The sequence below is a fragment of the Mauremys mutica genome, chromosome 21 (genome assembly GCF_020497125.1).
Source record: "Mauremys mutica isolate MM-2020 ecotype Southern chromosome 21, ASM2049712v1, whole genome shotgun sequence".
Lineage (NCBI taxonomy): Eukaryota > Metazoa > Chordata > Testudines > Geoemydidae > Mauremys > Mauremys mutica.
Window position 1 is genome coordinate 11,084,249 of NC_059092.1, and position 26,836 is coordinate 11,111,084.

A 26,836-nucleotide genomic window follows, 5' to 3' on the forward strand; every position below is an offset into this window, starting at 1 on the left:
CCTCAGTTCAGGAACGCACTTAAATCCATCCCTGTTCAGCAACTCCCCTAAGGATACGCTTAACTAGAAGCTCATGTTTAAGCCTATGCTTAAAGGCTTTGCTGAATCAGGGTCTTTATGTGGCAAAAAAGACTTGGTGGGTTTAACCCATCTTGATTTTTCAGTTGTAAAGAAAGAAAGAAAAGGAAATGCAATCAGGGACAGGCAGGGTGGGTCAACCTGAGGCCCCATCTTGAGGTGGTGGGCACTCTCAGTGAGTGCGGGAGGGGTTCAGCGCGTTGCCAGAGTAGGCTCTTGTTGGGCAGGCTGAGTCTGGTACCAGCCTGTCCTTTCCCAGTGCCAGCTCCTGAAAATTAGAACTATCTAAGGTGGGTGGAGGCTTGGCGGGAAGAGGGTTTGATGTATGGGTCAGAGATGGAGGGGGGGGAGACAGTGATGAGTCATAAACGCAGCTCCTGCTTGAGGCACTGTGGGGTTGATGGTGGGGGAGGGAGTGGTGGTTGTCTTGTCACACCTCTGCCCTACACAGCTGCTTTCGCCTGCCACTTATAGGATTCAGTCAGTGGAGGCTAGTGAGTTTGAGGCAAAATTGAAGATACAGGCTCCTAGCTGATTTACAGCAGCAAGCAGAGGTCCCAATGGAGCTGCTTTCAAACAGGGCTTGGCCATGTTCATCCTGCATAGCAATCACTAGCTGCAGGGAGCTATCCATCTCTATTATCTTACCCCTTCCAGTGGCCCCTCTCAGTTCTGAACACCCTTATGACTGTATGGAGTTCTAAGCTTGTGAGTAGTTCTATTGAAGTAAATGGCAAAACTCCATTAACTTCACTGGTGCAAATGACACACTGCTGTGTGTATTTGCAGGTTTGGAGCCATGTTAGGACTAGAGGGTTTTCCATAGCACCCGTCAAGCTAGTAGGTAAGTGCCTGGACAAGGGGAACACAGTATAAAACCTGCAGCCAAATGCTCTAAGTACAGCCAATCTAACCCATCCTGCTCTGGGACAACATGCCCCAAGTCCCTCTCTGTACCCACAGAGGAAGCTCGCTTCCTTATATTGGTATCGGGGGGATAATGGGGGGGCTGTACTAGAAAACAAGAAGCGGGTGTGGGGGGAGTAACAAAAATAAAACCATATGAAAAATAAAAGCCACACAAATAACCGCTAGCAAACCCCCACCCCCACCATGAACTACAAACTTCTTTTCACAACAGCCGTTTGTTTGTTTCGTCTCTACAAAATTCAAGTTAAAATTCGGAATCGTGCAGCTCCAGTCAGTGCTAGGAGTATGAAGACAGCCTCAAACCATGGGGTTAAGGCCCCTCCCCCCCTGCTGCCCCCTACCAATAAATGCTAAAAAAAACCCCAAACCCTGAAAGAGAAAAAAAAAATTGCACACAAGTAACCAAATCTAGGCTCTAAGGGCTATCCAGAAGGCAGGCCCGTGTCCCTCCGGCAGGCATTGTTTGTTCTATATAGAATAACCTTTAAAGGAAAAATACTGTACAATCTTTTTTTTTTCCTTTTTCTCTCCTCTCCTCCCCTCCCCCCTTTCCTTTTTAAGCATCATTATCCAAACATCTCCCTGCATTTAAACAGCTGAGGAGCTTGTCTATCGTTCGGACCCAGATCCACGCTGGCTCTTTAGGGAAATAATAAGAAAACAACCCAAACTGCTTGAGGCCTCTTTCTGTGTAGGGTAGAATGAATGACAGGGATTCCTTGGGCTTAGGGGGTTTGTTATTAGAAAAAAAATAATTAAAACAGAACAAAATAAACAAGGGCCAAGTCTTAGAGACAAGGGAGCAAAAGGCCCAGCTGGTCTACACACTGGCCCCGAAATCACTGCATCAAGCGTAATTCCCACCTTTAGTCCTTCTGGGGCCAGTGCACACGTGTAGACAAGCTCTCTGGCTCAGGACTTGGGCGTCAAACAGCAACTGCCATCTATGAGAATGCTGGATAGTCTCCTGTAGTGTGTGTGTGTAAACCCTTTACTGGCGGGGTTGGGGAAAGAGAACAGCGGGAGAGCTTGTAACCATCTGAGTGCTGTAGGTCTGTCCAGCTACCATGGTGCTGCCGGCCTTGGTGCGATTCGCCCAGGTGGAGGAGGCTTGACACCCTGCTGCACTCCAATGTAGCACTGCTTGCCATGCCACAGGATAGCAGCCAAGGCTATTCGGGTGCAGGACCTGAGCAATCGATAGCTCTCCATCCAGCATCTGAGGAGAGAGCCAAGTCGTCCCACTGCCAGCCCAGTGTCTGCCTTAATCCCCCCACCCTTTCTGTGTGGGTGGTGGCTTCGCTCTCTCTTCCCTTTGGGAAATGCATTAGCCTTTGCACAGAATCTACTCGCCCACCCTCACCTTGAGGAGGAAAACACTGAGGATACGCTGCTTGCTCATCATTTAAAAAAATCAATCGCCCTGCATCAGAGGGCAAGTAGCATTTAGCAAGGCATTGCGCTTCCCCTCCAGCTGCACCAAGGCAAAGGATGCGAATCTCACCTTCTGCTCCTGCCTCCATTCACAGCCTGCCTGAGACAGGGGTGCTGTCTCTGAAGCACCAAAAAGAAAGAGCCTAAACCTGGAGAAAGAGGGGTAGCACCTGGGGATGGGAGTGGGGGTTAAACCCCAGTCCTCCAGTGTGAGTGACAGACCCTTTAACCGCCATATGGCGACCTTCCCTACCATGACTGCAGCTAGATCACTACCAGGAGATCAGCAGGAGCTGGGGGAGGTGACCTACAGCTGTTCCGACAGTTCTAGACAAAGGGAAGCTTAACAATATAAATAGCATTTAAAAATTATTATTATTATTAATAAAGAGGATCTGGAAGAACAGAGAAGTGTTCCATTCCCAGCCCTGCTGATTCATTAATGCTTCCTCGTTTGTAAGACAATAAATACCCCCTCCCACCCTTGCTGTCTGGTGCATCAGTCTCTCCCATTTATTTAATGCTGGGGGGAAAAAAAGACACCCCCTCCCCTCCCCCCCCACTGGTAAAGGCTTAGCTAGTTGCCTTTGTGCCACCAGTTCCTTCCACGCGCTTAAAAAACCCCACAATTCTAAAATTCATCACCTGCCATCCCCGCATCCCCCTTCTGAGGAGTGGAGATTATTATTAGTATCATACAACTAAAAACATGGAAAAATAAAATCCAGAAATAAAAGAGGGGGGAAAAGCCCACCCCAAAAGAAGGGGTCCCGAGACTGGGCACACGCCCCACAATGGGGGGAGGAAAGGAGAGCAGATGTCACCCTCAGAGCTAGTGTCCATCTAGAAGGGTTTTGTGTCTCTGCATCCTGCCCTATCTTCTGTCATCCGCAGAATGAAGTGATGGTGCGCTGGCCCCATGCGACCATGTCTGTCCTGTTGAGCCCGTGGGGCCTCGTGCGTGCGGTGTGGAGTTCGTTTTGTCGCTTACCGTCCCGGTGCTTTGTTCTCGCCTCATAAGGGGTCCTCTTAGTAATTTCATTTAAGAGCAAAACCAAACCTGCTGTTGTCTCTAAGGTTAAGGAGAAGCTGCCGGTGCAAGGGTGTGGGTTGGGGTCAGGGCAAGGGTGGGGTCCAGAGCAGGGGTGGGGGCTGACGTGAGGTCTGGGTTTGGCTCGCCCAGAGGCCTGGAAGCATTGCCGTGGTCTATGGAAGTGGAGGCCTCCCCTGTTTCCCCATCCTCTTTAGTGGCCAGGCCCTCAGGGTCGGGGAGTGACTCTTCAGAGTCTGTATTCAGGTCTTCCTCCTCGTCTTCATCGTCGTCATCGTCGTCGTCATCGTCTTCATCATCATCCTCTTCCTCATTTATCTCCTCCTCCTCCTCGTCCTCATCTTGGGATGAGTCATCTTCGTCCTCCACATCGCCGGAGTTGGATACCATCACCCCACTCTCGTGAGGGCTTGTCCCTGCTCTGCTGGGTGATGGGCCAGCAGCAGCCTCCGGTAGCTTCTTGCTGAGGTCCAAGGAGTCATTGAGGCCCACGCCAGCTGCGTTCTGCAGGAAGAAGAGGGAGCTGTTGGCATCAGTGCTGAGGTTAAGGGAGCTGTCCAGGTTGACAGAAGAGTTCTGGACGTCGTACTCCAGGGTGGAGTGATGGAGGCCCTCGGGGCCAGGAGAGATGGCTGGCAGCTCCCCCCGCTCCTGTTTCTCATGCTTGCGCTTGTGCGAGTCCATCTGTGACATGCCCACCACAGTGTGTTTGCAGCCAGGGTAGGTGCAGTGGAAGTGGGAGCACTTGAGTTTGTACTTGCAATCGGGCACCTCACAGTCCACACTGGAGCTGAACTGGCAGAAGCCGGCAGCACTGATGACGTCCTGCTTGCCATGGTGCTTGCGGTGGGCGGTCACCTTGGTGCTGTCGGTGCAGCGGAAGCCACAGCGCAGACAATGGAAGTGCGTGCTGTTGCCAGAGAACTGGCAGTCAGGGAAGTTGCAGCTCAGTGAGGACTTGAAGCGCTTGAAGTCATCCAGCACCAGGTTGTCGACACGGTCGTGGTGCTGGGCGTGCTTGTACATGTGGGTGCGGCCGCAGAACTTGTAGCCACAGTTCTCCCGGGTGCAGTGGTAGTGGGTGACCTTGAGGGAGAACTGACAGTTGGTGTCCTTGCAGTCCTCGTAGAGATCGTAGCGCCGGAAACCCTCCAGCATCATCCCCTCATCCAGCATCTTGCGCGAGGAGGCTGTCTTGCGGCGCTTGCCAAACGGAGACATATCCTCGATGATCCAGAAGCGCTTTTTGGCCCCCGAGGCAGTTGGCATGGTGATGGTGTTCCCTGGGGACAGGAAGAGGAGAGTGGCGTTACTCATAGAGGGGCAGCAGGAACTCCTATCACCTCCTGTAACCAGCATCGTACTTGCCAGGTTGGCTCGTACCCCGTATTTTACCTATGACCCATGGCCAATGCATGATGCTGTAGGGGAAGCAGCCCCCCACCCAGTAAGTCTCTGGATCAGCCTTGCATCCTGCACAGGGGCTGGGGAAGGTGTGCCTATTAGTGCTCATTCCATATTATGGCAGTAGTGAACTCGATTTCCTGACACACTCGACCCCCATGCTATTTATGTTGCTTGGCACCAGGAAATCCTTATAGTTGCCGCTCTTGTAGACGTGATAATGTCCAAGTATCAGCTGCTGCTTCTTGTCAGGGTCAAAAATCTCCCAGCCTCTCCTGTCACTTTGTCCTCCTTCCCCAGGAGTAAGCTCATCCCAGCCCACAGAATGCGGCACTTTCATTGATCTTTGATTGCTCCTTTCACCCCAAACAATCCCCGAGTGCTTTATAAACTATACCCAGTGTCCTTCTCCCTGACTGCTGTTTAATAGGGCACAGCTACACTTTACAGCTATTTAGGACAGGAAGTGGAGAAGACTCGCCACATTTAATTAAAACTGCAAGGGGGGATTTTTAGAAGCAGGATGCACTTTGGCCAGAATAATGTAACATACCTCATTGTAATGAGCCTAAATATTACACTGGTGAGCGCACACAAACAGATGTTCAGGAGGGGTAATTCTCAATGACTATCCATTGGGCTCCAAGAGAAAAATCCCACTTTTAAAGCCTTTCCTTGAGCCTCAACAATCAGCCCGCTTGCCACTACGGGACCAATGTCAGTTTTCCATCCTTGGGGATAGGAGCCGGAGTCCCAGAGGACTGAACCTGATACCAAGAATTTGACCACCTTACATCCACATTTCCTTCCTCTTCTGCCCACTGGTTATTCCTCAGGTCGAATCATAGACTTTGAGACTTTACAGTCATGATCATCTAATCTGACCTCCTGCACATCGCAGGCCACAGAACTTCACCCACCCACTCCTATAACAGACCCCTAGCCTTTGGCTGACTTACTGACGGCCTCAAATCATGGTTTAAAGTCTTCAAGTTACAGAGAATCCACCATTTGCACCTGGCAGTGACCCATGCCCCATGCTGCAGAGGAAGATGAAAACCCCAGCTCCAGATCCAATGTGCTCAGAGCAGGGCTTGGGGAGGTAAGACTACTTTCTCACCAAGTGCAAAATGGTGAATTTCACTGGAAATTACAGTTTCCAACTAAAATGGGCCTGCCTGAGCTGCCATCCTGTTGAAAAGAGGCATGGTCTGTGTCAAGAGTGTCTGGGTCCCAGCACCAAAGCAGTCTGCATCCTGCTCTAGGAGTCTGAAGACGCACTCAATCATGTTTGAATGCTGTAAAGTTCTTTTGCTGACTGTAAGCATGTACTCAAGGTAGTGGATGCTGGTTTTACCATGACAGCCATGGGAGGGCCTCAAATGATGGTGCTTATCAAATGGAGTCTCCAAAATGGTGAGTACCATTGAATGCTGAGGAACAGCACCAGACTGAAAACCTGGGAGATAGAAGAGTTCAAACTCTCCACCAAGCAGGGACGGCATGGACAGCAGTAGGCCAAACTCCCCCCCGAGTGCAATGCCAACATCCGTCTGGAGTGAGCCCACACCTAGGAGAGCGAGGCAGAAGACAGAAGTCTCACACGCCCATTCAGGTTGCATGGTGTCTCTGGTGACACTGGCAACAAAGGAGACAATTCACGGTGATGGCTCTTAGTGATGTTCACTAGGAACTGGGCGAAGCCCCCTTACACTGATGTAATCTGCACCTCTAACCAGCTGCCATGGAGAGAACGCTCGATCACTATCAAGCCCAACCAGATTCAAAGCAGTGACTTCAAGGTTACAGAATCCCTCTCCCATTAGGGTCCAGCTCCCCCAAAGCAGATACAAATCTGCGCTTATAGGGGTGGCGAGGCATAGGAGCGCTCTGCAGGCTGCACTCTGGTGCTGGTACAGGACACTGGTCTCCAGGCCAGTTCCTTGCTGGACTCCCATTTTGGAGAGGGAAAAAAAGGGCTGCAAGAGTCTAGTTACTGGGCTTGATTCTAGATCTTATTTATGCCGCGATAAACCAGGAGTAATTCCATAGTTTGGGGTTCGGGCACTGGATGGCAATTTGGGAGACCTGGTTCAATTCCTGGCTCTGTCAGATTCACTGTGTGACTGTGGGCAAATCATGTAATCTCTGCCTCAGTTCCCAGCTCTTCTGCTAGTGTCTCTCTCTATTTCGAGTGGAAACCCTTTGGGCAGGGACCATCTCTTGCTGGGTGTATACAGCCCCTAGCATAATGGGAACTCGATCTCCTTTGAGGGCTCTAGCTGCTGCTGTAAAATAAACAATAAACAACAACAGCAACATAGAAGTCATGGAGTTACATTGGGGTAAAGCCAGTGTAAGTGAGCAGAGAATGCAGCCCCATGTGTCTATATTACAAAGAAGTATTAAGCCACTAATGGTTTTAAAGAGGTGGGTACATTACTGAATAACCCCTAGCACATGAACAACACTATATTTTCATAGCACTCTATACAGAGTAACTAATTGAGCCTCCCACTGTCTCTAAGAGGTAGGTAACTATCATTATACCCATAATACTGATGAGCTAGGCGAGGCACAGAGAGGTTAAATGACTTGCCCAAGGACACTGATGCCTTGTCTTCACTGAAATGCATGTTTAGTTAAACCAGTGCAGTATCCCCCCGCCAGTATGGACACATACTTTAATGTGAGAGGGGCTTGTTTTGGTTTAGCTTATGACAATTTTGAATCAGTTTGGTTAAGCTGGGTTTATTTCAGCTCAGCTTAAACGAAGTCTCCACCCAGCCTTTTGCACCAGTTTAACTAAAGCTGTTTAAAATCACATATTTAATTAGCCTACTTCAACTTCCTTGCATAGGGTGTGTGAAGATAGAGAAGAACCCAGCGGTCCTGATTCTGTGTCTCTGGCTCTAACCACTAGACCGTGCTCATTCCCTAATAACTAATTAGACGCAAACATGCCTCAACAAATTTAGGCCGAAGCAGGTCTCAACTGTAAGTAGCTTATAGTCAGCCTGTCCTGTCAGCAGGGGATGATTTTATACAGTACTTTTCACCTATCAGCGTCAGAAAACTTTAAAAAGTATCATTATCCTCATTATACAGATGACGAAACTGAGACAGAAAGGTGATGTGATTTGCCTGTCAGAAGAGTTCAGTTTTGTGACTGTCTGTCCGTTGGACCACACTCCTGCTGTTGGGGTGAAATTCACCCCTCTGCAGAGGGCCACCACACATGAAGGCATAATTTAAATCCCACTTAAGCAGTCAAAATCCCCATGAAGCTTTGGGCAGGGCAATGACCACTGTTTGGGAGTTTCACACCTCTGCATGCTTACACTGTGCCTGGCTGGCAGAGGAAAAGGATAGCTCAGGTTTCTGAGCTGTTGGGTCTTTTTAAAAACATACTTTGCCAGCACAAATATGGTTCCAATTAACCGAGAAGGAGGCAGGTGGGGAAAAGAGGGCCAAATTGGGCACGCCCTGAAAAGCCATTCCCAGCTGGTATAAAACTCCCCCATCTGTGATGTCCCTGAGCTCTGTCATGTAGGAAACATTGAGGGCCAGAGGTGTTTGAAAACCAGCCTTACTTTCTGCAGCTGTAATTGGTGGATGTAAATAACTGTGGGTTCAACTGAGATGCATCATGTCAGAGGCATCACCTATGCCCATGAGACCCCAAAACATGGGATGGAGAAAGCCAGTCCCAAGCTCATGGTGCACATGGGAATGGCCTGTAGTGATGTGTAGCAAGGGCTGGGAGGTAATAGACTGGATGCCCAAAGAGCTCTAAACCAGTTTCCAAGTCCTGTTATGCGATATGGTCAACATGTTGCGTTTTGGCCACCTAACAGGAGGAGGGTCAAAAATGGCAGGTTTCATTACAAATGTTGCTGTTGGATTTGGGTTGGGATTGATGAGGAATTGCTTCTGGTCATGTGAATTTTTCACAGCGATTTACTGTGCTTTCGGATACCTTCCTTGGGCATGTTTACAGCATGACGTTATTATCCCAGCAGTGGAAGGGAGGGTGTATGTGTGTGTCGGGGAGCCCTTGGACAGAATTAAACAAGACAGAGAGACAGACAGTGATGTCTTTTCCATTTATGACTTAACAGAACTCAAGGGGTGGGAAGAAACTATGGGCATGGGGAGCTGTGACTCATAGATAAAGCACATAACAATTACCTGCTGCATCCTGAACTAGGGGAACATCACTTTTTACTGGAGTTGGAGTGGCAATGATGGGCGAGAAACCAGGTGTGCTGGTGGCAGGCATGACAATGCCCCTGCTGGATCCAAGAGTGGCACTGAGCAGAGAGTATGAGAGACAAGATGGAGAGAAGAGGTAGGGGAGGGAGGGGAGAGGAGACCTGAGCAAGGCTTGTGAGAAAGATGGAGGCAGAGGAGGCGGTGGAGGTTGTGGTGCATTGTGGGTAGCGTCATCGGCAGCAGCAGCAGTAGGAGGAGGAACCAGGCAGCCTGGAGAATGTGGAGAGAAAAAAATAGCAGAAAAAACAAAACAAAAAGGAAAAACAAAAGAACCGAAATGAGAACCCAAGAGTGGAAGCAATATGATGAAAATGGAAAATACATTCACACACGTACGAAACAGAACTGTAACAGAGAGGAGATGGAAGATGCGTGATTGACAGCAGCAGCAGGAGGAATGGTTGTCACTGCAGAAAACAAGGAGTGGCCTCAATTGCAGGGGGTGGAGCCACCTGGCTTCCAAAAAGAAATTCCTGCCCTGCTTAGTCTGTCTGTTCATCCACGTGGCACCAGCGTGCACCAGCCTGCGGCTGAGAGGACTCTGTCCCAGGGTGTTATCCCAGAGGCTTTTGGATTCACTCATAACATGGTTATTAGTCAGTGGGTTGTTCTCCGGGAGATGTCTCTGATGGTGCAGTTAGTTAATAGAGAATCCTAGGAGCTGCTGCCCCTCCAAACCCTGTGGAGGAGCTTTAGCACTGTGTGCAGCTGTCGTTATCATGGAATGTTTATGTCAGGGTAGCATGCAGAGGTTGTGTTAGTGCCCCGTGTGATGTGAGAGGTCAGGACATCTTCGTTAGTCTTGCCCCCACCCGGTGTCAGTGGGAATCATTCATTATTCTTATTCATGACTGTTTAAAAGTAACGGAGATGAACATCCACCCCAGCCCAGAGGTCTGAGCTGAACCCCCTCAGCAGGGAAATGCTGGGCTCAAGTTGTCACCTGACCTTTCATTTAATCAGTGTTGGAAGGGAAAGTAGGAAAAAAATAAGTCTGAAACTAAGGGCCCAAGAGACAATAAATGTTATAAAGAGACTCAGAAACAAGCCGCCCTGGGGAGACTTCACAGAAGGCTTTCCTGGAATACTAACAGGCAGCCAGAGGTAAGGACAATTAAGGGAGCCTTACCCACCTGCTATGGGGTATTAGAGATGAGTTCTGTATCTGCCTGCCGAAGAGAGAATCCCATAATTTATGGAAGTTAGGCATGGTCAGATCTCAATCCTCAAGACAGGAAGGGATGTTAGAGTTTGCTTTATGCATCCCTTTCTAAAAGAGGACATGACACCAGGGGATCTCCTCTGTGCACTGCTCTGATAAGGAGGTAGTGACATTGGAGGTTTTCTTTTCTGCATCACCACTCGTAAGGGGAGAGGAGCTCAGTGGACTGCTTTTATAGGTCACTTCCTGAGAAAGTGATGGCAGAGGTTCTCATTTACTTACACATCACTTCCTGAAAGAGTGAAGCCAGAGGGTCTCTGTTGTTCAGTTTATTGAGTATTAGGAGTGCAGGGAAACCTCTGACTTCTAGATGTGGCACAGAGAAACACAAAAGATACTGGGGGAAGGCAAGGAGCAGAACAGCAAGGGAAATTAACTTTACAGTCCTAATGACTCAACAGCTCTGGTACAGATATTGAGCAGTTCAATTATTCAAAAAGGTTCAGCTCCGAAAGATAGGACAAAAACCTCTTCAGAGGGCGAAAAAGAAGGGACTGTCAGGAGTTAAGGGACAGCCCAGAACTACGTGGAGATGACTCCCTCCCTGTGAATGATGTGGGGGAGCTAGGCTAGGGTAAGGTGATATTCTGCTGAGCCAGGGGCTGACACAATGTGTCAGAAGGTGCAGTTTCTCCTTGGCCTCTGGTTGGGAGTTTAGGGTTCTTGACAGCAGAGACCTGCAAATCTGTTTCTCCCCTGCTGCCCCTTACCTGCTGATGTGCTTTCGTTGCCCACTGGAGTGCTGGAGCAGCTGCGGTCCATATTGGAGGATTCAGAGGAGATGCCTCCAGGGCTACAGCCAGTGTAATCCATGTACTCATCTGTTTCGGTGTCCATCATGCTTTGGGGTCCCTGAAAGGAAGCTGGGGTTCCTGATGAAGCTGGGCTGGGTGCCATGCTGCCAACGTGGGGGAGATTTTCATTTCTTGAAGTGTGGCCAATAACCTGCAGCAAGAAATTAAGACGGGGACTTTTCACACCAAAACGAGATGTCAAGACTAAAGCCATCTGTTTACACGTTTAGTTTTCTCTGACATTGTTCTTCAGGGATAGTTGGAATATGTTGGCAAGTGGATCCTATGGCACTGAGGCCAGGAGAGTGAATCTTACCTCAGTCAGAGGCTGGGAGTGGTAATCTTGGCACCAGTACCCTGGTGTGTGGATTCTCATGCATTCAGATGGGTGTGTGTACATTGGCACTGGTGCCCTAACGTGTGTATCCTACTATACTTAGAGGTTGGGGGTGTGACGTTTAGCACTCCTGCCCTGGTTAGGCGTGTGAGAGAGGAGGGGATTCAGAGATTAGGCGTGTGAGTCTTGGCTCTAGTGCCGCTGGGAGGTTACCCAGCAGCACTCAGCCCAGTGTCGTTCTGCAGTGAGCAATCAAAGGTGCATCACTACATATGTATCTGCTGCCTAAATAACCAGTGGATTCACCTGTGTGGGAACTCGGTCAAAGTTTTTCCCCAGCATCCTCCTCATGTGCTTCCTGGCATGGGATGTCATTTGGTGCTTGAGCAGGAAGGAAAACTGGCAGCCCTCTCGAATGCAGTGGAAATGGCTGTTCACCTGGTTATATTTGCAACCTGGAGACACAAAACCAATACAAATTTGGTACGTTAAAATAGCAAGAGAAAAGGTTGTATCAGCACACACTGAAGGTAGCACCAGATTGCTGCTGTATTGAATCCTGATGGTCTGAAGTGCTCTGTGGATTCTTCAATGACACCCCCAGACCCAAAATTAAATCCTTCCCAAAATGAGTAATGGGGAGAAAGGATGTAATTGATTTAGACACAGGAAATGGGCCTAAGCCAGAGTACCACCCCCATCCCTCTTGTGACAGAGGGGACAAGGGGGAAATGTATTATTAATGTTGATTATTTGCATTATGCCAGCACCTAGAGAGCCCAATCCTAGACCAGGACCCAGAACAAAAAGACAGGCCCCGTCCGAAGGAGCTTACAATTGAAGCTGAAAGTGAGAATAATATCCAGGATTGTTCCATGTTGGAAACAGCCAGCTCCTTTTGATCTGTGTGCTCTGGAAGCAGAATGATAGTCCCTTTAACACCCTGGGCCATGAGGCTCCTCCATCCTATCCCCGACTTTCCAGCTCTGACCAGTGCATGCTCCAAGGCCAAATGTGGAGAAGCCAGGAAGTTTGTTGCTACTCCTGGTTTGGTGACCTAGGGGCTGGTAGCAGGCTGAGAGTAATGGAAACAGCTTACATGGATTCTCGCATGCTGGACCTGCCTCCAAGGAGAATCCATTATTTTCCAAACAGCCTCACTAGTGTTTTCTTTATGGGCAAATGCTGGATTCTGCCTCACACACAGGCTGCCTCATGCAAATTATAACGAATCTGTGTGGCTGATTACCAGACAATCCCCAGACCATGTCCTGTAGCTGAAGTATAGCTGGCTGCAGTAAAACCATAGGCATGTCTACACGCTGACAGAGACGTACAGTCGCACACCTGATGAAAACACACTCACAAACCTCAACACAGGCACTTGCTGTACACACAAACAAACACAACACAGACCTACAGAACAACAGACACACTTGCATACAGATGCAGGAACACAGCTAGCTGCCCACATCGACACACACATGCCTGTATTGAGACATACACAGACACTCATTTACAATCGCGTGGAAAGACATCCCTACGTGTACGTGCATCCCCACAGTGCCCACACACACAGTAGACATGCCATTGCCAAACAGCTCCTGAATCATTCGCCCTGTCTTTAAGGTGGAGATGGTGCTTTATGTGTATGCCAAGTTTGTGTTTGTTTAGATATTCTGCCCCTCCTCTCCCCACACTCCTACCTCATCTGCCCTCCCCAGCATGTTGTGCTGTTCTTTGGGATGAAGAACAAACAGTGCTGGCGGGACTGAAACAGTATCAGCAAAGGGCAGGTGAAGACTTGCCCGTTGCTAGGGCAGCGGGGCAGGCTGAGTGTCATATATCATCGCCCCGCTTTGTCTAGCCCCGGCTATCACCTGAAACACCAAAAGTTGAGTAAATAACAGCAACTGCTCAATCTCCTGACATTTGTAAACTGAGACCCAGGTAAGGACCAGCCTCCGTGTGTTGACACCTGTAGCCTTGGTTACCATGGATGACATCGCTCAGGCATACATTTTTTATGAATTAAAAGCTGAAGGGGAGCACTTTTGTTCTGGCTGTCATGGGTTTGTATTTTTTGGCCGTTGACTCCCCCGCTCCTGCTTCTCAACGGAGTACCAAGGGTAGTCAATAGGTGGACCGCAGGCCAAATCCGGACCACCAGATGCTTTTGAATGGACCCCAAAATCTCTTTAATTTACTCATTGTTATTCTTTTATTATTTTTTCTGGAATCTGGACCTTGCCTATACCTTGACATAAAATAATTGACTGCTTCTGGAGTAAGCTGTGCCCAGGGAGCAGTAGGAAAGGACAAAGAGGCTGAGCTACCCTGCTGAGGCCAAACCTCCCACCAGGGCTGATTGGGCAGGCTGGTTTCCTTAAGCCAAAAACGAGTAATGGGCATGTGAGTCCCATGCAGTGTGGTGGAGGCTCTGGGGCACTGTCTGTGAGGAATTCCCTTAATCCAGTGGGCTGGACTGTGGTTCCGGGGCGCTCTCTGTGGGGTAATTGTTTCCCCTGCTTTTTGCTGGATGCTTTTAGGCACCGACATTTCGTAAGTGCTTTGGTGCTACCTGACGAATCTAGCTAGCGGGCAAACCAAGGCGCCCAGCACCGTGCCTTGTATCAGATATTTTGATGAGCTGACACTCCAGTAGAAGGCTGGCACTGAAAGAAGCTATGGCAGAGGCCAGGGGGGTGGAATATTTATCCTTTGGCTTTTTGATATGCAGTCCTGGCAATGCACATCAAAGAGTTTCATCTTAAACTGCTTGGAATCAGGCAAAATAGCTATTGGGAGGTGTGAAAATTCCTTCTCACAGGAGGGAGAAGCAGTCATCAAAACAGATGGGTCATTTTTATATCTATTTGGGCTACCCCATCCCAAGTTGGCCAAGACAGGGTCACGTGATCTAAAATACATCATTGATAGTGGATGTAGAAGTACTACAACTATAAACATTGAGGGAAAATTTCACTTCCATTCTTCAAAGATGAGATAGGGTCAAATGGTCCCGTAAGCTAAACTACTGGTGCCTCTGCCCAGAGAGAATATGAAAAATATTGTCAAAGGAAGGTTTATAATGACTGGAGTCTCTAGTGTATCGGGAGAATGGCTACACCCTTTGACTGAGAAAGCGACCCAGAGACTGAGTATGCTATCAGCCTGAGCTGTCAGGCACTATAGCCCATGGCTTGGTTACAGGATGAATAGGGTGGGTTTACCTAGCCTGCCGCACTCTTCCCGTTTGGTGAAGTACTTGAAACCATTGGCTGCTCTTCGCTCTGCCTTCTCATGTTTCTTCACATGCCAGGGCAGTTTGGTGGTGATGTTGGTCACAAAGTAGCAGCCAGGCCGAAGACAATGGTAATGTCCCCGCATCCTGAATTCACAGTGCTGTAGAGGAACCAATGAGACAGGTTGTTTTAGACCAGGGGTCAGCAACCTTTCAGAAGTGGTGTGCCGAGTCTTCATTTATTCATTCTAATTTAAGGTTTTGCATGCCGGTAATACTATTCCACTAACAGGCAGCCTTTGCCCATATTCAACCTCCATTTGCCTTTGTTTCATTTCCTCTCCTACCCAGACAATTTCCTTGCCTTACTTGGTGTTTACACTAGAAATGGTCCAAAATCAACACCTTCCCACACCCCCACTCTGAACAAATACAAACTGCCTATATTTTGGTCTGGAGCCGATTTCCCAAGTTCCAGGTCTTGCTCTCGCTAGTTTATCCCCTTCAAATAGCTCTGTGCATCAGAGGCCAGATTCATTCAGTGGTTCAGTAGAGTCATATTAGGGATGAAATGGCCCCCGTGTGTTTTCCTGTCTTTGCCAGGCTTTTACCTTTTCCTTTTCTCCTGCATCCTTTCCCTCTCCTCCACAGCCCCCGCCTGGCCCACCTCCATGGGCACTCTTCTTGGATTACTCTTACCTGGTTTGGACAGAGACACTGCAGTGAGTAGTAAGCAAACTGGTCTCGCACATTCACCAGGTTGTTGTTGGGGTTGATGTGGTCCAGGCAGTGGGACTCTGCTTTGCCAGAGGTTTTGCACACGTACTTGCAGTTCCCGAAGAGACAATGGAAGTGGAACTTGTTGGCATACTTGCAGTCCGTCGCCAGACAGGGGTCACTGGAACACAGCCAAAATCCAGACATCATCCTCATTTCTTCCCTCACACCTTGGCTTCTTTCCCAACATTCACTCATTTAATTGAGGAGTAGCCCAAGTGCAGCCTATGAGCCACATGTGGCTCACAGAGCTCCCATGGCCAGCCTCGTTAACATGGGGCTGCAGCCTGCAGACACGATCAGCCCCAGCAGGCAGTGCATGCTCTTGACAGGAGTGTGTGAAGATGGAGCACTGCATGCTGGGACCTGGGACCTGTTGACCCCACATTCTTCCTGTTAATGGATGAAGAGAGCTGTGCTTGGGTCCATTTTTTGCACAGATTAGGCGAAGCACTTGGGCTGCATGTCGCAAATTGCCAGGGTAACCCTCGGCTAAGAAATTTGTGCAACCTTGATTTATTTGGTGACCTAAATGGCCTTGGTGCCTCTCCCAGGGCAGTCATGTTCCATTGTTTTATGGCTGCAGTTTGTGAACTCTAAGGGCTTGTCTCCACTGCCCCACAGTTCAGACTGGGGGATGTGAATTGCAGTGCACACTAGCTGTGTTGTTACTCCCCCAGGTGAATGCTGCAGGCGCAAATGAAAAGGTACTTGTTTAAAGAGGACTATGTCACTGCAAACTAGGACCTTTTAGGTTGCACAAGCAGTGTCCACACGGGGGAGTTGCAACGCAGCACGTGTGTTCGTGTGGCGATTCATACCCCCATAGTTCAAACTGTGAGGCCATGTAAATATAGACTCGGGGGAATTTCTAGGGCTTAGTATATAAAATGGCCAAACACTTGTCTTGTGCATTCAAGTCACAGTTCCCAGTGCTACCTGCCCTGCTACAGGAGCTTCCTGTAGTAAGCTTGCTTGAAAGAAGACATAAGTGGGTCAATTACTGGCCCAGAGAGACATGGCCTACCAGCCTAAGCACATGATGGAGAGCCAGGAGCTGCAGTGTTCTAATCCCAGATGCGACCCAGACTCTTTCATTGGCCCTGGGCAAGTCACTTAACCTCTCTGCCTCTTTTCCCCCATCTGTAAAATGGAGACACTTGCCTGCTTCCCAGGAGTGTTATGAAGCTTAATGAATGTTTACAAAAGACTTCAAAGCAGAAAACTCTAACAAGGTGCTAAGTGGTGGTGTTATTTTACAGCTGCACTTAGGCAAATGCTTAGCCCCTGAATTACCTTGTAAATAATAGCAAATAACACTGCAAATGGGAGCAAAGCACTTCAGGAGACCTACTACCCTTTCACAGCAGCCCAGCTGGGATGCCAAAGCTCTTCCAAGGCAGGAAGTGATGGTATCTGCCCTCTCCCCCCATTCCTGGTTTGATCAGAGAGTCTGAGCACTTTCTTTTTTTCCAGTTTATCATTTTTAGTGAGAAAAGGAAGATGCGCTGCATAGTCCAAGATACAGATTTGACGTTCTAACAAAGAGGCAGCAGGTGCTACTGTGGGCAGAGCCGAGAGCAATTTCCTTCCCAGGGGTCTGTACAAACCCATTCCTAGTTAGCTTTGCAGACATCAGTCCTTGCTTTGAGCGAAACATAGCTGGAAACGGCAAGTTTCACCTCGTTTGAGGTCAAAAAATCACTCACTAAATTTCTTCTAGTTTTCATCACGTATTGGCCCAATTTTGCCCAGACTCATCCCAAACCTGGTCCTATTTAGCCTCAAACCCAGACCAATTTCACCAAACTTTTTGCAAACATTGCCTGAGTCTAGCTTTGCAACAAAGCCTGGAACCAGGCAACCAGGGTTTCTTTCTGAAGGATTTGCAGTGCTCTGACCCATACCATTTGGCCTCAGTCACAATGCAAAGCCTTTGCTTTCACACCCCTGGATGTAGAGCAAAACTGAGACAACATGTCAGAAGGTTTACCCTCCATCCCCGACTTTATCTAAAAGGATTCCCAAACATGTTCAGACATTTGGGATCACTGCTTTTCTGCAAGATTGGGGGAGGGGCGGAAGTGCTGAGAGCACCCTGGGGAACGGAATAAATCGCCTCTCATTGGACCTGTCTCTCACCCAGCCGCAGGGTGAAAGCCTCAGGTGGACATAGCACTGAACAGAGGTGAAGCTGGGAGGAAGAAGCCTCTGTCTACTCTCTTGGGGCTGAAGAGGGCACATGGAGGCTCCTGGGGCAGCCAAGAAATCATCCCCTTGTTGCCCAAGGAACTCACTTCTCCTGGAACTGAAGGAATCCGGGTTTGACCTGAGGCTTAGCGTTCTCTAGGGAAGTCGTTGCCAAGGGTGAAGTTGCCAGGTTAGGCACCAGTGCTGGGATCTGAGGCATCTGGGGTATGGTGGAAGCCAGCTGCTTCCAAGCTAGCAATGTGGGGGCAGAGGGCACGGTCGCTGGGCTCGGAGTGGGCACATCCAGGGTGGGAGCGCTTGCCATAGTGATGGAAGTAGTGGATGGCGATGAGGGGGCCAAGGAAGTCTTGGTCTCTGCAGCACTTGGGAAGGGAGACTCAGAGTTTCCTTTCACAGCTCCACCCTCTGTTCGGAAGTGAAAACTGCAATGAGAAGAGACCCGTTCACATTAGAGAGAGCAAGCGCATCCTGCTGAGTCCTTGAATACAAAAAGAGCAGATTATGGAGAGGCTGGCTAAGTGGTGACCAAGGGTCAGGGGAACATGAAGACAAGCTCAGAGTACATGACAGGTGTAAACCATGACCCAAATTTTGAGATGTGCAGGACAGCTGTCGAGCAGCCCCAGCTCCCATGGACTTTAGGTCCCCCCAGGATCTGGTCACAAACAGGGAGAGGAATTATTTAAGGAGGCACATGAGGGTGTAGCTAGGAGCAATGGGCTAAAATTGAGGTGAGCCGTTTAGGTCTAAAATCTTCCTGCTGTGAGAGGCACGAGTCTGTGAAGGCATGGGAACCCCACCGCTTGGGACACTGGTATACAGGCTGAAGAAAGCAGTGGAAATGCAACAGGAAACAATCCTGCCCTGGATAGAATCAATGGCCTCTCAGGTCTTTCCAGCTCTGTTTTCTCTGAGTTTCCTTCCATTTAACTATCCAGACTTCCAGTCATATGGCCACACCCTGAAGTCCTGGCTCAGTCCTTACTTGGGCAAATCTCCCACTGACTTCAATAAGAACTGTGCTTGAGTAGGGACTGCTGGAAGTGGCCCTTGGAAGTTGGGGTAGAAAATCTCTCTTAGACTTTCTAATCTCTCTGCCTCCAGATAGTGCAGACGGAACTTGGGGCCAGTCCTCCCTTCGCTGCTCTCCTTGTAGCAACAATGGGGTCAAATCCCGAAGTCCTTCTTTATGCAAGACTCACACTGGAGTCAGCTGGAGTTCTGGGTGCGGTACAGACTTCAGGATCTGGCCCATATGCAAGTACTTTTTGGCTTCCTCAGTCTTGCCCATCCACTGCTCTCCAAAGTACTCTGAGGGTGACAAGAAGGGCCATAGGCTATATTGCCCATGCTGAGAGGGATGTTAGGGCTGGGCTGGCTGAATCCTCAGCTCCAAGCCCCCTGCCTACACCGCAGCGAAGATCTTTAAAGCAAACAGAGCCATGGAAATAGGGACCTAGAAAGCAGCTTCTCTCCTGTGTTGGGTAATCAGGGAAGGTGCTTGTTAAACGGGATTTGCAGAGACAGGGGTGAGACAAATACAGTGGGCACCATTAAAAATGCAACATTTGCTACTCTGCAGTGACTGCAGCGCTGCCAACACCACTCCAAGAAAGGTGCCGGGGCAGTGAATGGCGGGTTTTTAACGGTGCTCCCATCTGTCTTTCCCATGTTGATAATTTCTATTGCACAATTCTACAATGCTGGGAAGCTGCGTTCCTGGTGCACAGTCTCCTGGGCAGCTTAGGGGAAAACCGGACTGGCCATTTCTCAGCCCTGCTGACACTGCAAACCAGATGAGAGACACATTTGCCAAAGGCTGAGCACAACGCCGGTGCACACTTATTGTGAGTCACTGAAAATTAAAGAGCATGCCCAGCTATTCTGCAGGCAATTCAGCCGGGTATGTTTAAAACAGGCCTGTGGATACTCCAGCTGCTGCCCTCTCAGCCAACATGCAAACCCACAGCCCCACTCATAAAGGCGGTTACAGAATGAACCCCCCAGCCCCGACCCAGGCTGCGTACATTGTGTGACCTTTGGGTTTCCCTGGAGCGTCTCTGGATTCTTGAGCCTCAACTTACTTGGCATGTTTGATGGCCCCATCCAAGGTGCTGAAGAGGGCACCACATTCCTCCACCACGCAGTGGAAATGCATTTTATGGAGGAAGTCGCAGTGGGCGTCACAGAAATCCTTGGTACCAAACCTGGCCAAAGGAGACAAGCACATGGCTTACAAAGAGCCCTTTGGTGGCAGCATCATTTGAAGGGAATTGTGGGGAAATAAACTGGCATGAGTGTTATTTATTATTTGTATCATCATAGCATCAAAACTTTTCTTTTTAACTTCCTTGATCCGAGGAGCTGGACAGGCCACAGCTCTGATGTCACTGTGTGTGTGTGCACACAAAAAGGATATCTCTGGCACTACTGCTCAATTACAAGAACCTGGCAAGTACCTCAACATACAAATTGGGAGTCTTAACTCTCTCCTGTTGAAGTCAATGGCAAAACTAGCATTCACTTCAATAGGAGCAGGCTGTGGAGTTTTCCTGAAACAAACGATGAAGAGTAGTAAAGGTCTAAAGCATCTGTGCACAAAAGCAGTGGGCCTGGGGAGCAAGAAAGAAGATGCAAAGGGAAGGGGATTCTGACCTAGGGAGCACCACTCAAACCGAATGGGATGATTCTCACAGCTAGAATGGCACTGGGAGTGCCAAAAAAAGGAAGAAATGTGCGGGTGGAGCCCAAGGTAAGGGTCTGAGAACACAAGCAGTACAAACCAAAGACTAACCAGACAGGAGGACAGTGAGAATGAGTAACTCTGGCCAATTCCAATGGGACTTGAAACTTGAGGTGGGTCCAAAGCCACACCCTCTGACTCGGAAGGCATTGAAGGGCATGGGAAGGGGTTGAATCTAGAGCCAAATGTCCTGGCTTTTCCACATCTCTACTTGAAACCACAGCGTAGCACCTTTGAGGGGGATTGTAACTTCTCAGATGTCTACTGTGTAACAAATACAGCTCAACAGGCATCATCAGAAAGTCCCAAAATTACACAGGAAGAGATGGTAACGTGCTTTTTGAGATGTGTTGCTCATGTCCATTCAGCTTAGGTGTGTGTGCTCACCACATGCACCGGCGCCGGAAGTTTTTCCCTCAGCAGTATCCGTATGTGGCATATGGACATATGGAGTGGCCCCCTCCACCCTCAGTTCCTTCTTGCCGGAAACTCCAACAGTGAGGAAGGAGGGCGGGTCGTTGAATGAGCAATACATCTCAAAGAACACCAGTTACAGAAAAGGTAACTGTCTTTTCTTCTTCGAGTGATTGCTCATGTCTGTTCAACTTAGGTGACTCCCAGCAGTACCCCTGGAGGCAGGTAAGGAGTTCACGGACATGTAGATTGCAACACAGCTCTGCCGAACCCAGCATCGTCCTTGGCCTGCTGCATGATGGCATAGTGGGCTGTGAACATGTGCACCAAGGACCACATCACAGCTTTACAGATGTCCTGGATCGAAACATGTGCCAGGAAGGCGGCTAAGGATGCCTGTGTTCTAGTTGAGTGGGCTCTGATCATCAGCGGTGGAGGGACTCCCGCTAACTCGTAGCAGGTCCTAATGCAAGAGGTGATCCAGTTAGAAATCCTTTGTGTGGACACTGAGGCCCTTCATCCTATCAGCAGAGACAGAATGCTGAGTCGATTTACAGAAGGGTTTTGTCCAATCTAGGTAGAAAGCCAGAGCCCTTCTTATGTCCACAGTGTGAAGGTGCCTCTCTTCACTGGTCTCATGGAGCTTAGGGTAGAAGATCAGAAGAAAGATGTCCTGGCTCATGTGGAAAGTGGACACCACCTTGGGAAGGATGGCCGGGTGGGGCTGAAGCTGGACCTTTTCCTTATAGAAGACTGTTTTATGGCGATTCTGTGGTCAGGGCTCGCAGCTTGGAGACTTGCCTCGCTGACATCACCGTCATGGGGAAACTACCTTCCATGATAGGTGAGAGGGAGCATGAGGCCAAAGGCTCAAAGGGCAGACCCATGAGCCTGGACAGAACCAAGCTGAGATCCCACTGAGGAACCAGGGACTGGACTTGAGGGAAGAGCCTCTCGAGGCCTCTAAGGAACCTGACCGTCATGTCATGGGAGAACACAGTCTGCCCCTGGATTGGTGGATGAAAGGCCGACATGGCCGCCAGGTGAACCCAGATAGAGGAGTGCACCAAGCCCTGGTTCTTTAAATGAAGCAGGTAGTCCAAGATGGACTGCACCGAAGAATGCCCCAAATGTCCACTTTGCCAGGTAGGTCTGCCTAGTTGAGGGCTTTCTACTGTCAAGGAGGACCTTCTGGATCCCGTACAAACAGGCCCGTTCATGTAGGTTCAGCCAAGCAACATCCATGCCGTGAGGTGGAGGGACGCCAGGTTGGGGTGCAAGAGTCAGCCATGATCCTGTGACAGCAGGTCCAGTTGGTTTGGCAGGGGCCAGGAAGGGATCGCTGACAAGCTTGATAGCGTCCTGAACCAATGCTGGTGAGGCCACGCTAGGGTGATCATGATAACCTGCGCCTTGTCCCTCTTGATTTTTCGCTAGGACCTTGCTGATGAGCGGAATCAGAGGGAACGAGTACATCAGGCTTCCTGTCCATGGAAGGAGGAAGGCATTGGAGAGGGAGGCCTTGCCCAGACCCCATCTGGAGCAAAACCTGTGGCAACTTCTGTTCTGCCTGGTGGAGAACAAATCCACTTGGGGAGTTCCCCACCTCTGGAAGATCATGCCAGCTACCTCTGGGTGAAGCACGTACTCATGGTGAGAGGAGAAGTCCTTGCTTAGGTGATCTGCCAGTGGCGGTCAGCAGATCCGCAATGGCCCCAGGCTGGCAATCTACGCCTCATGCTTAACGAGCGGTACTGGGATGTGGAGCAGGATCGGGAACTAGAGCGGGCTTGGCGTCATGATGTAGCCACACACAGTGATGTCACCCTGTGAGATTGGCGACAGTCCAGAGAACGGTACTGTTGGTCCCTCAACCTGTCCCTGGAGTCGTACCGGTGCTGCGGAGATTCTGGGTGCCAGCTCCAAAACTTCTGCTGGGGGGCGTGTGCCTCCAGAGGTCTGCACCTGGTCACCAGTGAACCCTGCCTTGAGCCTCTCTGCCCTTGTCCTAGGTCCGGAGACCAGATGGGGCTATGAAGCTTCTGCCTATCGTGGTCAGAAGCGTGTCGGCTGCGAGAGGGCGACTGTTGGCGGGACCTGCCCCACGATGGGGAGAGCTGCCAGAAAGGTGGAGACTGTGGTGGTCCCAATGCGGGTTTACCCCGGGCCGGGACCCCGCAGGGGCCAGAGTGGGTGGCACTGGGAGGGACATAATGTCTTGCGTCGCTTGGAGGGCCTCCGGTGTGGATGGCACTTGGAGCTGATGAGAACCTCCACTGCTATCTGGGGTAGCTGGCTGGGAGGGGGCTAGGCTACTCCGCTCGACCTGAGCTGGGGCCCGGGATCCTGAAGGGGGTGAGGAGGTGCCCGAGACAGGGCCTTGGGGCACCTCCGACTTGTCCTTTCCCTTGCGGGAAGCTGGAGACCTTCCTCGCCCCATCTTCCTGGGTTTCCTGGCTGGAGCCATGGAAGGGGTCCGGTGCTGGCTCGTAGACAGGCGGGGCGCTGCGCACCAAGGTCACGGTGCTCAGTGCCAAATTGGAGCGCTGCTCCGGCATTGGGGTAAGCGCCTTCAAATGAATGTCACAATCCTTCTTTGGCCTGGGCTTGAAGGACTTGCAGATTTTGCACATATCACTAATGTGGCTTTCACCCAAGCACCATAAACAACTATTCTGTGGCTCACTAATAGGCATGGGCCTTGTACAGCGATCGCAGGGTTTAAGGCCTGGGGACCGGAGCATGCCCCATCCCGAGGTGAAGTCCCTTTAGGGACCTACTAAGTCTCTAACTTAACAAATAGGTTGAAGTAAACTAGAGGGGAACTATATACAGTAATATTTCCAAGGCAAATGAATTCAAACGAATGAAAAGCAACAGCTCTAGCTGAAGCAGCACCAGTCCCATGCACCGTCACTGGCAGCAAGAAGGAACTGAGGGTTGAGGGGGCCGGTGGTGCCCTATATGCTGCGGCATATGCATGCCACTCCAGGGGGCACCAGAGCCAGTCCCCTACAGATACTGCTGAGGGAAAAACTTCCAGCACTGGTGCATGTAGCAAGCGCACACACCTAAGCTGAATGGACACGAGCAATCACTGGAAGAAGAAACAACTTTCTGATGCAGAAAGTGGGAGGCTCCAACCAGAAGAGAAGCCATGCAGAGCTGCCTCTTGCCACTAGGGTGGAACTAATCAAGAAGGCAAGAAGAACAGGGAAACCCAGTACCAGTGACTATGAGCTGCTTCGATTCACCATAGTGAGGAACAGCAGCATAAGAGTATGAGATTTCAAGAAAGAAAATTCCAAAATTCCAGGGACTTAAAAAACCTAGTGAGTAAGGTGCAATAGCAGGAAGTATTTAAACATCCCTGGGTGTGGAAGGCCTGGGGAATCTACATAATTAAGGTGTGATAGACTACAGTTCCTCTGAAGATCAGGAAAGCAAAAACAAGCAGCAGCCTGTGTGGTCCCAGGTGGGGCCTTAAATATCTGAGGTTAAAAGAAACAAAAGAAAGTTTGTATTGGGAAAGGAAAATGGCAGGGGATCCAGAATACATGGGGTCCGTTAAAGCTTGCAGGGAGAAGATAAGAGAGAGTGAGGCCCTGATAAGAGGAGCAATAACAGCACAAGTTAATGTAAACTAAAGGGGTTATTTTATCAGGGAGAAGAGGTACCATACTTAGGGAGAAAATAGAGCCATTAAAAAATGAGAATGGCAGGTTATGTCTCAAAAATGGATGAGCTACTCAACTGCCTTTTAAAATCTTCCTCTAACATGAAAAATAAAGACAAAGCAGATAGTTAGGATGAAATGAAGATCTTACAGAAAAGCAGATACGGGAATGCTTAGAAAATGTAAATATGCATAAATCAGCCAGTCTGGATGATTCTCATCTGAGAGCATGCTTGAATTAACTCAGAAATTTACTGGATTACGGATATTGAAGTCATAGAGAACTGGGGCGGTGCCAGAAGACTAGAAAAAATAAATATGGTACGTATTCTTTAAGGAAAAAACAAGAGTGATCCTGGCAATTATCGTACCTCTGGTCTCAGTGTCTCTTCCCAGTAAAGTCATGGAACAAATATTAAGAGAGGGGAGAAAATCATTAAACATCTAGAGGATAAAGGAACCATGAGCAATAAACAGCATGGGGATTATAAAGAATAAATCTTGCCAAACAAATTTAATTGCTTTTTTTGATAGAATTATACAATTAGTGGATGAAGGGCTGCAATATATTTGGACTTTAGTAAAGCATTTTGATACAGAGTCTCACATATGCTTAAAATTAATTCAAATTGGCTTGGATGTGAACACTGCCACATGGCCTGAAAACTGGCTGAAGGACCATAAACAAAGAGTAATGACAAACTGCAATGTACTGGGCTGGTATCTCATGAGTGCTGCAAGGATGAGTTGAATTAGGTCTGATTTTATTTAACATCTTCATCAGTAATCTAGGAGAAGGAGTAAACAGTACATTAACAAATTCACAGATGATACTAACCAGAGTAGCTGGAAGCACTAGTGCAAGGGAAGAGAAATAATGCAAAGGGGCCTAGAGAGACTGGGGGGAAAAAAATCACAAATTGAGATTCATATTTGGAAAAATGCAACTAATACATCTGGGGGGATATTCAGTAGGAGAGGAACCTAGAAGGCAGTGTTGCAATGAGAGACCCAGAGACACAGTGCACAACAAACGTGACACAAGTGTGCAATGTGAGATGGATACAAAAAAGGCAGTGCAGTTTTGGGCTGCATACACAGAGCAGGGACCTTACAGTCCTTATGGCACTGGAGTAGGGGATCCATTTCTGGACACCTGAGAGTTCAGAGAGAAGCAACAAACCCCACATCAAACCGAACCAAACCAAAGCAATGAGTAGGGGCCCGGAGGGACTGATTTACAAAGTGAGATTCAAATAACTAAATTGCTATAGCTTGGATAAATGATGATATGCTACTAGTCTGTGAATATTTGAAGGGGTAAATTCCAGGCAAGAAGAGGAATTAACTATTGTGGTTTAAGGGGTATAATTAGGAGAATTGGAACAAAATAAAGAAAGGTAAAATTCAGGCAGCATATCAAGAAAAAAAGTATCCTGACAGTGAAATGTATTAGGTAGTAAAATAATCCTCTAAGAGGCATGGAGACAACTACATTGCTTGGCATAGTTAAAACTAGACTGGATAAAACACTAGCAAACAGACTGCAGGGATTGAGCTTGCACTGGCAGAGGCAGTTGGACTTCAGAGATCTTTCTCATCTTCAATGTTTACAATCCTATAATATGTTCACAGGCACTTGTAGTCAAGTGTGTTTTTGTCAGAGCACAAACCCATTCATGTCTGTTTGGGCATATCCATGTGTGCTCAAATCACATGTCAGTCTGGGCACGTATGTGCATGTGTCTCTGTGTGGGTGAGTTCTATGCGAGTTCTGTTCCATTTTCCCTGCAAGCCTCCTTGTCAACAAGAAAAAGTGTCCCCCAGAGCAAGAACCAATTGTCTGCACAGTGCCCCCTGGGCTCCCTGCTTTGTATCACTAGTCCACTCACAGAATCAGACAAGAGGCGCTAATTCCACAGCAAGTACTCTCAAGGCTACTGTGATCGTCATGTATTAACTGTGCATGGTCTAACACTGGTTCACTGCTGAAGCGCACAGCTACAGGATATCCGTAGGATTCACTGCCTGGTATACGGGGGAGGGTTTCAGAATGAATGTGCATGCCATAGCATTCAAGCCACATGAGAGTCTGTGCTGTTAGATACCACCCAAGGGACACTTGTGGCCCAATCCTGCAAGGTACTGAGCACCTCCTGCAAGATATTAAGTACCTAATTCTTCCCCCTGCAGTCAAAGCGAATTGAGAGGGCTCAGTGCATTGCAGGGGATACTCAGCATCTCAC

General features: G+C 49.0%; 1 protein-coding gene across 12 annotated transcripts in view; it reads right to left on the reverse strand.

The window, feature by feature from the left end:
• Positions 1–1,538: 1,538 nt before the first annotated feature.
• The window catches only part of CASZ1 (castor zinc finger 1), a 394,551-nt gene continuing 369,253 nt past the window's right edge, over positions 1,539–26,836 (reverse strand). For 11 of the 12 annotated variants that reach the window (XM_044996148.1, XM_044996145.1, XM_044996152.1 and 8 more), the window contains 7 exons: positions 19,842–19,964; positions 17,844–18,179; positions 15,469–15,667; positions 14,759–14,930; positions 11,832–11,980; positions 11,105–11,339; positions 1,539–4,776 (listed from right to left, as the gene is read on the reverse strand). In XM_044996148.1, the coding sequence (XP_044852083.1) occupies positions 3,521–4,776; positions 11,105–11,339; positions 11,832–11,980; positions 14,759–14,930; positions 15,469–15,667; positions 17,844–18,179; positions 19,842–19,964 (2,470 nt within the window). In that variant the 3' untranslated portion in view covers positions 1,539–3,520. Of the gene's footprint in view, positions 4,777–8,931; positions 9,383–11,104; positions 11,340–11,831; positions 11,981–14,758; positions 14,931–15,468; positions 15,668–17,843; positions 18,180–19,841; positions 19,965–26,836 lie in introns of those variants that run through there. The other variant, XM_044996154.1, reaches the window with a different exon arrangement.